Raw genomic sequence first — 13,651 nt, 5'->3', positions numbered from 1 at the left:
TGAAAAAAGATGGCAGTTGCAATCAGGGTAGATCTAGAAGGAGCAGCAAGTTTAAGAAGATATTAATTTTTAGATGTTGCACCTTTATATTTCTTTGCATTATAACGAGCTTCACTCAGGATTCTCAAGTGATCGTAATAAGGCTACACATCATGATCAGAAGTTGCATCATTGAACTTAATTATAATATTTAGAGACTCTCAAACTGATGCAAGATTAGGTTTTTCTGCCATCTTATTTTTGTATCACTCTCTTCTTCCCCTAGAGCAGCAATATCCTATTTATTTTTTTCATCTTCTGTTAGAGTATGATAATCTAAATCTGAAGTATTCAGATTTAGATTTAAATCTGAATCAAACGACACAACAGCTTGTTCCAGCCATTTGCAAGGATTCTTAGTTTAACCTGGTTCTGTGAATTTCCAAATTACAGATGTTTAAATAGTGCAAAAAAATTAAATGTATTAAGAAAAATATTTGTGTGAATATGTGTCTGAATCTGAATGGTTATAGAGGGCTGTTTGAATTTTAAACATGGTTGTGAAGTTTTGAATGGTAAAAAATAATAATAAAAAATTTAGAATAAGTAGACCCATACCTAGTATAAATAAACATTTCACCAAGTTTGTGTCTGCTTATTCTTATTTATTATGTTATTTTATTATTTTTTTTTACTAATCAGAATATCACATTTTGTAATTCAAACAGCCTTACTTCCATAATTGCCCAGAATTGTATCCCATTCTGTCTGTTTGTATGTCTGTCTGTCTATTTGCATGAAACAATTTGACTCTCAGAAGACAGATTTCAGAGGAATTTTATGTGGGGATACACAGATTAAAAGGTTAACAGTCGCCGCAGGCAGAGGCAAAAGTGATTCTTGCACTGCTTCTATTAGAATGAGCAGAAGCCTGGAAAGTAAGGAAATGGAGATTTCTAGAACTGCTGGGTGTTATAGTGGGACAAATAAATACATGGGCTGTGTTAGGGTAACTAAGAGTAGAAACAGGTGCATGTATACTTGCATGTACACCAATGCTAGGAGTATAGTTAATAAATTTGATGAGCTTGAAGTACTAGTCAAGATGTAAAAGGCAGATATTGTTGGGATATCAGAGACGTGGTGTCACACAGACATAAGCAGTGCGGAATTGGAATTTGGGGAGAAAGGATAGAAAGTCTGCTTGTCACACCAAGCAGACTCAACAGTGCAATGTTGAGTCTGCTTGGTGTGACATAAGCACTGGGAAAGGAAAAATGAGAATAGGTGTATGTTATAGGCCTAATGAATCTGATGAGTATAATGAGCAGTTGTGCAGAGCAATTGGTCACTCGCACACTAGCAAGATTTTTTTGTGGATGTATTGGATGACTGTTTTCTACAGCAACATGTTCAAGAGGCAATCAAAGGGCATAATACTCTTGATCTGATTATCAGCAGTGATTATTCATGCATTAAGAATTTACAGATAAAGGAACCAATGTACTGATTTGGGAATTACTTAAAGATGTAACTACCAGCAAGGGTAAAGGGAAGGGCTTTTGCTTTTGTGAATACAGGAGTCTCAGACAGTTTTTAAATTCTGTACAGTGGGATCAACTGATGATGCTACCAATATTGAATTCTTTTGGAGGCTACTAGGCTTTTCATTCCAACAAAAAAATACTGTTCAAGGTTTAGGCCTAAATGGATGTCAGATGAACTAATGAGGTTTGTGGCAGAGAAGAAAAATGTATGGGATGCATATAAAATATCAGGTGACACAGAAGCTTGTGGCAGATATAAAATAATCTGTAATCAAGACACAAAGGAGGTTAGTTAGGCGAAGGCAGATTATGAGAAATCCTTAGCAAAGGATACAAAGAAAAACAGCAAAGAGTTCTTTACTTATGTAAACTCTAGAAGGAAAGGGATGAATCAGATTGGACCACTTAACATAGATGGATGGATTATTGATGATCATACTCAGGTAGCTGATAAATTGAATGTGTATTTTGCATCAACATTCACACAAGATGAGTTATTCAATGAGGGGAATGCCAGAAGTTTATCAAACTCTAACAGGGAGCTAAGTGATTTTGTAATAACTGAGAGCAAAATGGAGGCGAAATTGTTGAAGTTAAACATAAAAAAGGTGCCTAGGATTTGACGGGATCTATTGAGTTATATTAAAGGAGGCAGCAAAGGAAGTAAGCAAACCCTTAGCCATAATTATGAGAGCTTCCTTGGGCTCAAGGGAGGTCCCCATGGACTGGAAGTGTGCAAATGTATCACCAATTCACAAAGGGGGTTCAAAAGGTGACATAGGTAACTATAGACCTGTTAGTTTAACTTGTGTTCCGGGGAAAATAATGGAATCAGTGGTTAAAGAAGCATTATAGGATCATCTAGACAAGTCTGCACAGCATGGGTTTGTTAAAGGGAGCTCTTGTCTGAACAATTTGATTGAATACTGTGATGTGGTCACAAAGGAACTGAATGTCAAAAATAATTTTGATATCATATACTTGTATTTCAGGAAAGCTTTTGATACTGTTGCACATGGAAGACTGCTGTACAAATTGGAGAGGTATGATATTAAGGGTAAGTTGCTACAATGGATAAAAGATTGGATGAGTGGGAGATAACAGAGAGTGGTAATAATGCCCTTTATGGACAAATGTTATTAGTGAAGTTCCCCAGTGTTCGGTATTGGTCCCATGTGTTGTGTTGTTTATTTATCAATGATATTGATGAAGGTATATCAGATTTAATGTCCAATTTTGCAGATGATACAATGGTTGGTAGGGTTGTTAACAACAGTAAAGACAGTATGCTACTCCAACTGGATCTAGATTAGTTGGGCAAATGGGCTGAAGATTAACATTGACAAATGCAAAGTACTGCATATGGGTAACAATAACCGAAGAGAAAGTAGGTCATGGATACTTTTCAATGATATATTGGAATTTTGCTAGCAGGGACAGGGAGGTGATTATACTGTTATACAAGGCAATGGTCAGGCCACACCTGAAATACTATGTACAGGTCTGGAGGCCTCATTTTAGGAAGGATGTAGAGTTGCTAGAATGAGTACAAAGAAGGGCAATGAGATTGGTTAGGGGAACAAAGAGGTGCTCTTACCAAGAAAGGCTTAAGTTCTGCAAATTGCAGCTGGAGAGCAAGCGCCTGCGAGGTGATCTGATTTAGGTGTATAAAGCCTTGAATGGGTTGAGCAAGCTCAATGCTGATGGGATTCTTCCTCTTGCTCAGATTAAGAACCTGAGGGGGGCACAGATTCAAATTGAGGAAAGACAGTTGATTGGTGGAACAGATTTCCATCTTTTGCTGTGGAAGTTGATAGCCTAAATAAATTTAAGGCTGAGCTGGACAGGCATTTGGAATGAATGGAGGTGTGAAATGGGAGGTTTTTTTTTTTTTTTTTTTTGGTTGATGCATATGATGCAAGAAACCAAGTTACATAAACTTGGTTTCTTGCATCATATGCCTCTGCTAATGCTAATATATAAATGCCAATGTATGGGTCTTTAGAAATATTTTTTGATTCACCTAAAATTTAATTTAAATCCTCAACAATAGAAAGTCAGAGGTTTTTTTTTTTTTAAATAAATTTTTGCTTTACCTATATATATTGAGTTGCTACTTTATTATATACATTACTTAATTGTAAGTAGACCTCTCTCTCTTTTTCCCCCCCTCCCAAACAGTCTGGATTGATCATAGCATGGACTCATTGAGGTGCCACAGTTTAGGAATACTGGTCCATGTTGACTCAATTGCGTCCCACAGTTGCAAATTGGATGGTTGCAGATCTCTGTTCCAAAGAGTCCATACCACTCCTTTCCACAAATGCCCAACCAGATTGAAATCTGGTGACTGGGAAAGTAACCTCAGTAAGCCGAAGTCACTCTCATGTTCTTGGAAGTACAATTCTAGCTTTGCAACATGGTGCATTATCTTTTTGGAGGGACTCATTCATAGATGAATACTCTGTATCCATGAAGAGTTGCATCTGGCTGGAAACAGCTTTCAGGTTAACCTGTGGTATCCAAACGTTGTTTCACTCTTATCAAACAGCCTAATGTGCATCATAAAAGCAAACCTTACACCATTACCCCCCCCCACTGCATTGTGCCTGGCAGAATGTTCCATGGACTCATGCTGTTATTGCCTTATTCCAATCCTCCAGTCAGCATGAACCAGCAAGAATTGGGATTTGTTAGACTAGGAAACATTTTCCAATCCTCCACTGCCAGTGTTAATGTTCTTGAGCCTATTGTAATCATACTTTCTTGTTTTTTGCTGATGAGAGTGAAACCTGGGGTCAGCTAGATATGTGAGGAGGGAAACAAATAATTTGTATTTTCTTATCTGTTCATTTTTTTTTTTTTGTTTTTTTCCTCCAGCCAAACAGAAATCTACTAATCTATATATATATATATATATATATATATATATATATATATATATATATATATATATATATATATACAGTAAACCTTCATTAATCTGGATTAATTGGGGGGGGGACGTCATCCAGATTAAGCGATAGTCTGGATTAGTGAAGCAAAAGACAAAAAAACTTAGAAAAAATTTAATGATATAGCTAGTGCTGATGAAAATAAATAAAAAAAAAATCACTTGGAGCCTTTATTTAAAAACTATAAAAAGACAAAAATTTATCCATCAATAGAAGACTCAGAAATTGTACTTGTTTTTGAACATAATAATGCAGGTTTGAAGAAACTGTCAAGTTTTGTCTGAAAAGGCCTCTGCTACTGTTCTTTAATTAGGCTCTCCTTCACAGTTCTTAGGTGTTCATAATACTCCTGAAATTTTTGATTTGCTGAAGAGTCCACATAATTGATTACTGCATCAATGCCATCACTTGCAGAGCTAAGAAGTTTCTTTTTAATTGTAGATTCTTGTAATCCATCTAGTTCATTATCTGATTCTTCTTCCATAGCAGAATCCTTAATAACATCTGTAGCAATTTCTTCCTCTGTCAGAAGCTGAAATAAAGGACCTACTTCTTCCAGTTCAAGCAAATCTTGAATACTTTCTTGCATTACTTCAGTCTCTCCAGCTGCCCTCAACACAGTCTAAAAGTTCTCTGGCTATAATTCCTTAAAGTCAATATCACTATCTGTGTTTTGCAAGAGTTTTTTTCCAGCCATTCACTAAAGTTTCCTTTTTAGTGTCCCTCCATGCATTGGGCCAGTTGAAGGTAGCAGACTTGATATTGTATGATTTGATATTTTCCAGAGTTCTTTTTCCTCTTGTGTTGTTATCTTCATCCATTCTATTTTCCAACACTACCATCACCTCATGAAAGAATTTGCACTTGTAGAGCCTCTTGCAGGGCATAATGATGCCTTGGTCCATGGGTAGTATTAAGGTAGTTGTGTTTGGCAGCAAAGTCAAGCACTTTATTTTACCATCCTTACTGGACATATTTTCTATATCTGGATGTGTGGGGTGGGAGCATTGTCAAGGATTAGAAGTGCTTTAATCTGGTAATCTGAAAATTTCAACACTTCTTTCTGGTACCTCTTGACTTCGGGTATGAAGTGATTATGGAACCTATTCTTTGTTATTTCTTGCTTGAACCAAGCATTTGCAGGTTGTAGTAGACAACAGGCAATATGTGCATGCAGTCTTTTAATGCCCTTGGATCCTTAGCCTTGCTGACCAAAGGTGCCTCTGTAGCCAGGTGGGCAGGAGCAGCAGTGCGCAGCACACGCTTCTTGATTAGATCGGGGTTTGAGCCCATGACCACCAAATACGGAGGATGCGGAAAGATCAGGGAATGACCACCGCATATCCCTAGAGCAATATGGCCTTAGTTGCTAATGCTCCTAAAAACCAAATAACAAACAACATTGCTGACTTTAGCCGATGAGTTCCACCTGCATTGGTACATAGAAGTGCTGTAAACTCTCCTTGCTCTTTTGCACAGTCAATCAACGTGCAGTCAGAGCAACTCATCTGCCTTCTTAAATCCTGTGTCTTTCAAAGTATTCAACTGTGAACAGAATTTTTCATTTTTTGATCTGGATTATCCAACATCTGGATTAACTGTAACCAAATTAGTGAGGGTTTACTGTATATATATATATATATATATATATATATATATATAGTATATATATAAGCAGGACTCCGTACTTCAGAGGATTGAATTATGGGACAAGAAGTAAAAAACCAGACAGTGTTATAAGCAGGAACGTTACAACAGGAGTTTACTGTGTGTAAATGAAAGTATGTTTTTGGCATTATTCAGCAGTGGCATGCCTAATGCTTATATATTTTTTTCTAACCCTACTGTCCTGTTTTATGCTGGGTTTGTGTATACAGCCATGGTAAAATGATGATATTTATATAGCTTCCAGCACTGGTTTCATCTTTAAACATGTAACAATAATTTAAGCAGGTTTTTGTCACTCCCCATTTCCTGAGTGTAGTACACACAGTTGGTACATTTCTCTTTTGTTACTGCTACCCATATGCAGTACTTTGCATTTGTCAATGTTAAACTTCAGTTGCCACTTCTCAGCCCATCTGCCCAACTTTTCTAGATCCTGTTGAAGTATCACATTTCCATTACTTTAATTAACAACCCTACCAATCATCTGCAAACTTGGATATTAAGTCTGATATACTTTCATCAATATCACTGATAAATATACAGAACAACAGTGGGCCCAACACTGAACCCTGGGGGACTCCACCTGGAAAATTCACTGTCTGTTCAACTTTGCAACCCCAGTGCCCTCCCAAAATCTGATAATTAAAATCTTAAAGATAATCGATCATCTTAGGATAATTAAAATCTTACATGATTTACTTAAGAATTGATGGTTTCTTTAATAATACTTCTCCATTATTTAATGCATATATGTATTTTTAGGGACCTTCTGGAGAAAAAGGATCAAAAGGACACTCTGGACCATCTGGAATACTTGTAAGTTACAAAGTTAAAATACTCACAGCAAGTTAAGTTTGAATATATAACTCATCAGTAATTATTATTTTATTGCTATCATTATTATGGCTTTTCCAAAAAGAGAGAGAGCAAGCAACTCTTGGTTTCATTACAACAAAATTGGGAAAAAAATTGCGAATTTTATTTTTTTTATTAAATTTATAAAGAATTTAAACCTGTTTATTGAGAAAGTCAAATGATTTTATTTTAACTGAATAGCAAAGTTGCGCCACATTTTATTGTAGTTACAGTGAGAACATTTTTTAGCTAATGCTTTAAATTCTAGAAGGATAAAATAATAGATATTAATTAACAAATGCTTAATTTACCTTCAGAACTCACCTCAAAAACTGTATGATATTCTTTAAATAGCAAGATAATGAAGGTGGCAGAAAACTTAAAATTACAAATTAAGAGGTATCTATATTACTGAAAAAAAATTCATGTTTTCTCTCATTGTTCATTGAATGAAGTGTATTTAAAATAAAATAAAAAACCATAAAGCCAGGAAGTGGAATGAAGACTTTTTTGAGCAGGTAGTCATATTTAGCTGGCAGAAGAAAGAATATGCATATGAGAAAGACAAAAGTTATATGGAGAAATTGTGTCATATCATATAATTGATTGCATGTATGACACTTGGAATAAGTACCATATCAAGAAAATGCTGACTGAATGGTATACAAGGTTTAGCAATTTAAATGATTTCTCTTTGAAACAGTTTTATAGCAACAGTTTCTGTTTCATCTAATTTATAACTGGATATTAGTTTTTGAAGGATAAATGCATTGCCAATGTATGGTACATGTTTTTTAACTGTTCATATGAACAGACTTCTCACTAATCATAATTATTATTAATATTTAAGGTATGCTTTGGGGCTTTAATAAACTGAACTGCCATAAATAGTACAGGATTCTTCAAAAGATGTACTACGCATATTGTATTTTCAGTTTTATTTAAGTTTATTATAAACATAATAGTTGGCTTTTAATTCTTCCTGTGTGTGAGTTGTTAGGATTATAAAATGTGGCAGAGTTAAATAATGTTCACTTATGAACATGCACTGTGCCATGGGGAAAGAAAGAAAGAAAAAAACACCTGGTGACAACTGAAGAACTGTACATCTGAGGATGACCAGTGGAACCATTGAGCAAAACCAGATTTCATTGCTAAATTAATACATCAATCTGGCTTGCATGAATTCCAAATCACTTTCTATTAGTATTAGTCATATACAAGGAAACCCAGGTTGCTGTACTGTTTTGTTATTATTTATAACTGTGAAACTTTCACCTTTATTCATTTTACTATCCCATTTTAGAGCCTTCTATACCTCTAAGGTACCTAGTTGCTAATCTCTTAGTCCACATAATTCAAAGTCTTTCTTTATTTATCCACCCCCCCCCCCCACCTTTTTTTTTTTTTAAATTACAGTGTCCATACTTCAATACAGTATTCCAAGTGCATCTCACAGTTGGAACACTCAGTGGGATTAGAGCCTTCCTAGTCATACATATAAACATTTGATAAATCAATAATAGTATACCATGGGTACTTTACCACCTGTCTATGCTGCATATAGAACTTATCTGGCTGTACCGTAGCCCCTAAATCTATCTCTTCCTCTACCGTTTTTAATCAGTCCCTCCAGCTATATATTTTAGGGCTATTTCACATGTAAGAACTTACATGTTGCAGCATTAAAACATATAGCTGCCACTTTTCTGACCATCTTTGATGCCTATCAGAATCATCATGGAGGAGCACTGCTTGGCAATCATAAAACCCTCTACCAATTTTGACATTAAGTCCTGTATATCGTTTTGAATGTCATTTTTCTTAAATGAATCAGAAAAAATAATTATGATTCCAGTACATCCTTGAGGGACCCACTTCTCACTCTGGTCCAATACGAAGAGTAACCATTAATCAGAACCCTCTGCGTCCCATTCTGCAGCCATCCTCTGATCCATAAAAGAATTTTATTCATTAGCATTAGCATTATTTCAAGCATATGATGCAAGAAAGCAAGCTTATACAGCATCAGCCAAAAAAAAAAAAAAAAAATCATCCCATTTCACCTATCAGGTCGCTCCAAATGTTTGTCTAATTCAGCCTTAAAATTTATTAAAACTATCAATTTCCACAAAAACCGACGGAAGTCTGTTCCAGCAGTCAACAAACCGCTGGCTAAAGGCAAACTTATACACATCTATTCTGCAACTGTCTTTCCTCAATTTGAATCTATGCTGCCTCAAGTTCATAATCTGAGCAAGCAAAAGAATCTCATCAGCATTGAGCCTGCTCAAACCATTCAATACCTTATACACTTCAATCAGATCACATCGCAGGTGCCTAGTCTCCTAATGCTGAAACTTGCAGAACTTAACTTGCAGAACTTAAGCTTTTTTTGGTAAGAGCACCCCCTCTGTTCCTCTTACCAATCTTGTTGCCTTCTTTGTACTCATTTTAGCAACTCTATATCCTTTGTAAAATGAGGCTACCAGACGTGTATACACCACTCAAGGTGTGGCCTGACCATTGTCTTTTACAAAGGGATAATCACCTCCTTTTGTCTTTGCTAGCAAAATTCCTATATATCATTCACAAGACTCCATGACCTGCTCTGGCAGCCTGTCTGCACTGCTCACAGAACTTCAGATTTGACTGCATAATTACCCCCAGGTCTTTTTCATTCTCCACTTCCCTGAGTGTAGTACCACACAGTTACTATATTTCTCTTGGGTTACTACTACCTATATGCAGTACTTTGCATTTGTCAATGTTAAACTTCAGTTGCCACTTCTCAGCCCATCTGCGTAACTTTTCTAGATCCTGTTGCAATAGCATACTGTCTTTACTGTCATTAACAACTCTGCCAACCTTTGTATCATCTGCAAACTTGGAGATTAAGCCTCATATACTTTCATTGATAAATACACAAAAAAACAACAATGGGTCCAGCACCAAACACTGATGGATTCCACTAATGACATTGGTCCACAAAGAGCAGTGTCCATTTATTACCACTCTCTTTCGTTTCCAACTCAACCATCCCTTTATCCATTGTAACAACTTGCCCATAATGCCATACCGCTCCAATTTGTACAGCAGTCTTCCATGTGCAACAGTATCAAAAGCTTTCATAAAATCCAAGTATATGATATCAAAATTATTTGTTGCATCCAGTTCCTTTGTGACATCATTGTAGTATCCAATAAAATTGGTCAAGCAGAATTTCCTCTTAAGAAACCCATGCTGTGTCTAAACTATAAATGCAGTCTTGTTTAGATGATCCTGCAATGGTTCGTTAACCATTGAATCCATTATTTTCCCTAGAACAGAAGTTTCCCTGCATCCGTTAAGTGAGAGTCCAATCTAATTTGTGCTTCTCTTTGGTATTTTCATATTTCCTTGTCTCTGTTCTTTTCTCACTTTTGATTTAGCCTCTGGCTTTTTACTGTGAATGGTGTTGTGTACATGCATTCTGTATAAAATAAAGATTTCTTCTGCTATTTTTCTCATAATTAGCTCCCTCTCCCTTTTTTTTTGTATTGTTACAAATAAACTTATAGCTGCTATAGGCTTCAGTATTTTTAATTTCTCTATAACTCTCCTATGTCATCTGTTTCTGCTCTAGTAAACTGTCCAGCTTCTTATTCATTGAGCTCAGCATCCTCCTTGTGATATATTTTCTTAATGGTATTTGTGGTTTTTGTGACTAGTACTTTAAACATGTTCCATAAGTCATCTGCTGTCACATAATCTCCTGTCCAGAAATTAAAACCCATACCTTTTCCTGTAATAGTTGCAATCTCTCTCTCTCTCTCTCTTGTTCAAATGTTTGAACAATAAAGAGAACTCATGATCCCTCCCTGCTAAGGGTTCCTCTTCTGTCAGCCCTTTGATTCTGTCTGGATTACAGGTGATGATCAGGTTTGCAATGTAGGTTCCCTTAGTACTTTTCCTAACATTCTGATATGGATAACAGTTTTCTTGTTGATTTTAAAATTTTGTCCTCCATGGTGAGTTTCGCTCTTATTTGTTCCAATCAATAAGGAAGAAATTGAAAACGCTGTAACAAGGTGTTGACACTTGCTTACCCATTCATCCCATAATGCAGTCAATTTCCTTTTTGACTGTTGCTTACCACATTCCACACTTACCTTCCCTTTTCCCTAACAACCTCACACCATACAGAATTTGTGCTTTCATGCATGAGTTCCAAATCTGAGAATGATTTTGTTGTGTTCAGGCTGCTTTTGATAAGAAGCATACTTCTTTGTCCCTCCTATCTTGCCTATCCTTCTTAAACACATTACGCATCAGGCATCTGTGTGGTGACTTAACTGAAGTGTATAAGCTTTAAAAAGTTTAGGTAAACTTGAATTTTTTAGCATACCACTGTATTTATCAAACAGATCATCAGTGTTTAATTGATGTCATTATTTCTCACATGAATAACAGACTTTTAGACTCCTTAAAAACTGACAACCTGTTTGTTATGTCATCAGTTTTCTCTCCCAGTAGACATAACCTGGTTCTAATTCACCTATCCTTATTGCAAAAAATGTTACCCATTTTCTCGATAATAGAATCCCCAAATAAAATAAATGTTTTGGACTAGAGCAGTTTTCACCTGACCATTCTGTTCTGAGGCCTGAATTAGGGGTGCATTACCTATCAGATCATTATATACTTGAGTCTCTAGTAGGAGTTCACAGTTTTATTTGTATCTTGAGCATCTATTCATTTCTTTAATGAATTGGTTTCATCCAGCAATGCATCAGTTTTTACATGTGTTATCATATATGTATGACGAATCTGTTGTCTTCACCATGTTCATCCATCTTTCTGCAGTAACAACTAGACTCCCACTCAACAGATTTTCTTGAAATATTATATTTGGGCTACTTAAAAATATTTGTCAAGCAATTCCAAATTTCATTGAAATTGGACAAATAGGAACCCAACAGTTATTATTTATTTTTTCCATATTTAAAAAAGAATTCATAGATTAAATGTAGTCTTAATGCAGTATTGTTAGCTTTAAACAGTCCATGCATGCTTCACACGTATGAGACTCATGAATGTGGTGTTGCATGTGAAGAGATACATATATAGATAGGGAAAAGGGATTTTAAAAAAAAGGAGGACAGTAATAAATATATAGTTGTTATCAGTGCTTTTTTTGGGATGGTACAGCGTACCGGCACCTTTATTAACAGTGACGTGTGACATTTGGATGCAATTCACTTCGAAATTTGTAATATTCTGTAAATTTTTTTCACATGTTTACCTACTATTCAAATAAGCTTAAAATTATTTAAATAAATTTGCATTTTTTACTGTTAAGATATTTCTATATAAAACTGTATAACCATTTTTATAATTCTAAATTACTCAGTCAGACCTCTGTTTAACGAAGTCCTTTTATAGCGAATTATTTTGACTTCACCTTGGAAGTTACATTTAAAATACTTTCCGTTCAGTGAAGAAAATTTTCATATAGTGAACGGATTGGGAAAGAATTAACTCTGTATGCACTGTTCGCATTTCTGACCTTCAAGCAGTTTAGGCAATTAGTCCTGCTGCACGAATTAAGAGAGCTAACGCATTCTACAACTTAGTGGTACCTGGTAAAACCTGTCCCACATACGGAGGAGTCACGCTAGTCAAGAGTGAGCAGAACAAGGTGTATTCCCAATGGGCTCTGGCCCACCTTCTACTGCAGTGGTGTCCAACCGTACAGTGGCCATATTCAAAAAAATTCAAAGTTAAGATTTCTTTAGTGTGTTACATTTTCCATACCTTGTTGCATGTAAAAGTAAAATTGAAAATATTCGAAAATTTTATTAGTACAATACACAATTACATTTACTGAACATTTACATTTACATTTAATGAGAATTTTTTTGATAATTAACAAAATTTAAAATGCTGTTTTAGTTCACTTTCCTCGTGGGCTGTTGGTTGGACACCTCTGTGAATAAACTGTAAGCGCCCCGTTCGAGAATTAGAAAAGTGATTTTCTTTTACCCTGACAAATAATCATCTGTTTCGTGGAAGCGCGTTATCCACATTTTTCCATAAAGTTTCCTTATCTCTATTTACACACAGTACCTGAATATCCGAATGACACCGACATTTTGGACAGTTTCAAAAAAAAAGAAAAGAAAAGAAAAAATTCAATTTTAGAACTAGTGACAATACTGATGACGAGGACAACAAAAGTATTAATCCTTCTAAATATGAATTGTTGGCATTTGGTGAAAGTGAAGTTAGAAAATTGTCAATTAGGTTACAGTTAAATGAAAGAGATGCAATTCGTGGATTTTGGGGATACCTAATTGATAAGAAGGTTTCAGAAGAATTGAAGTATGCCCTGAGTACGATACCAATTTCATTGAGTGAATGTGAATGAGGATTTTCACAAATGAATCTGATCGCCAGCCCAACCAGCGATTTGTTGGTAACAAAAACAGTTTATTCACTACTGTTTCTTATTATTGTAAACTACAAAATATTAGCATTAGCATTAGCAGAGGCATATGATGCAAGAAAGCAAGCTTATTCAGCATCAGCCAAAAAAAAAAAAAAAAAAAAAAAAAACAACCCCACTCCCATTTCACCCCTCTGTTCATTCGAAATACCTGTCCAGTT

The 13,651-nt window shown here is 35.5% G+C and overlaps 1 protein-coding gene across 1 annotated transcript in view; it reads left to right on the top strand.

Annotated features, from left to right (window-relative positions):
- LOC150090808 (uncharacterized) overlaps nucleotides 1–13,651 on the top strand; it is a 791,939-nt gene that overhangs the window by 514,040 nt on the left and 264,248 nt on the right. The window contains exon 30 of the mRNA XM_090372970.1: nucleotides 6,911–6,964. Coding sequence (XP_090229096.1) covers nucleotides 6,911–6,964 — 54 coding nt within the window. The remainder of the gene's footprint in view (nucleotides 1–6,910; nucleotides 6,965–13,651) is intronic.

Source organism: Mastigoproctus giganteus, chromosome 1 (genome assembly GCF_048544385.1).
Source record: "Mastigoproctus giganteus isolate SK-2022 chromosome 1, ASM4854438v1, whole genome shotgun sequence".
Taxonomy (NCBI): domain Eukaryota; kingdom Metazoa; phylum Arthropoda; class Arachnida; order Uropygi; family Thelyphonidae; genus Mastigoproctus; species Mastigoproctus giganteus.
The sequence above is the reverse complement of the archived record's forward strand: the minus strand, read 5'-3'. Positions and strand labels throughout refer to the sequence as shown.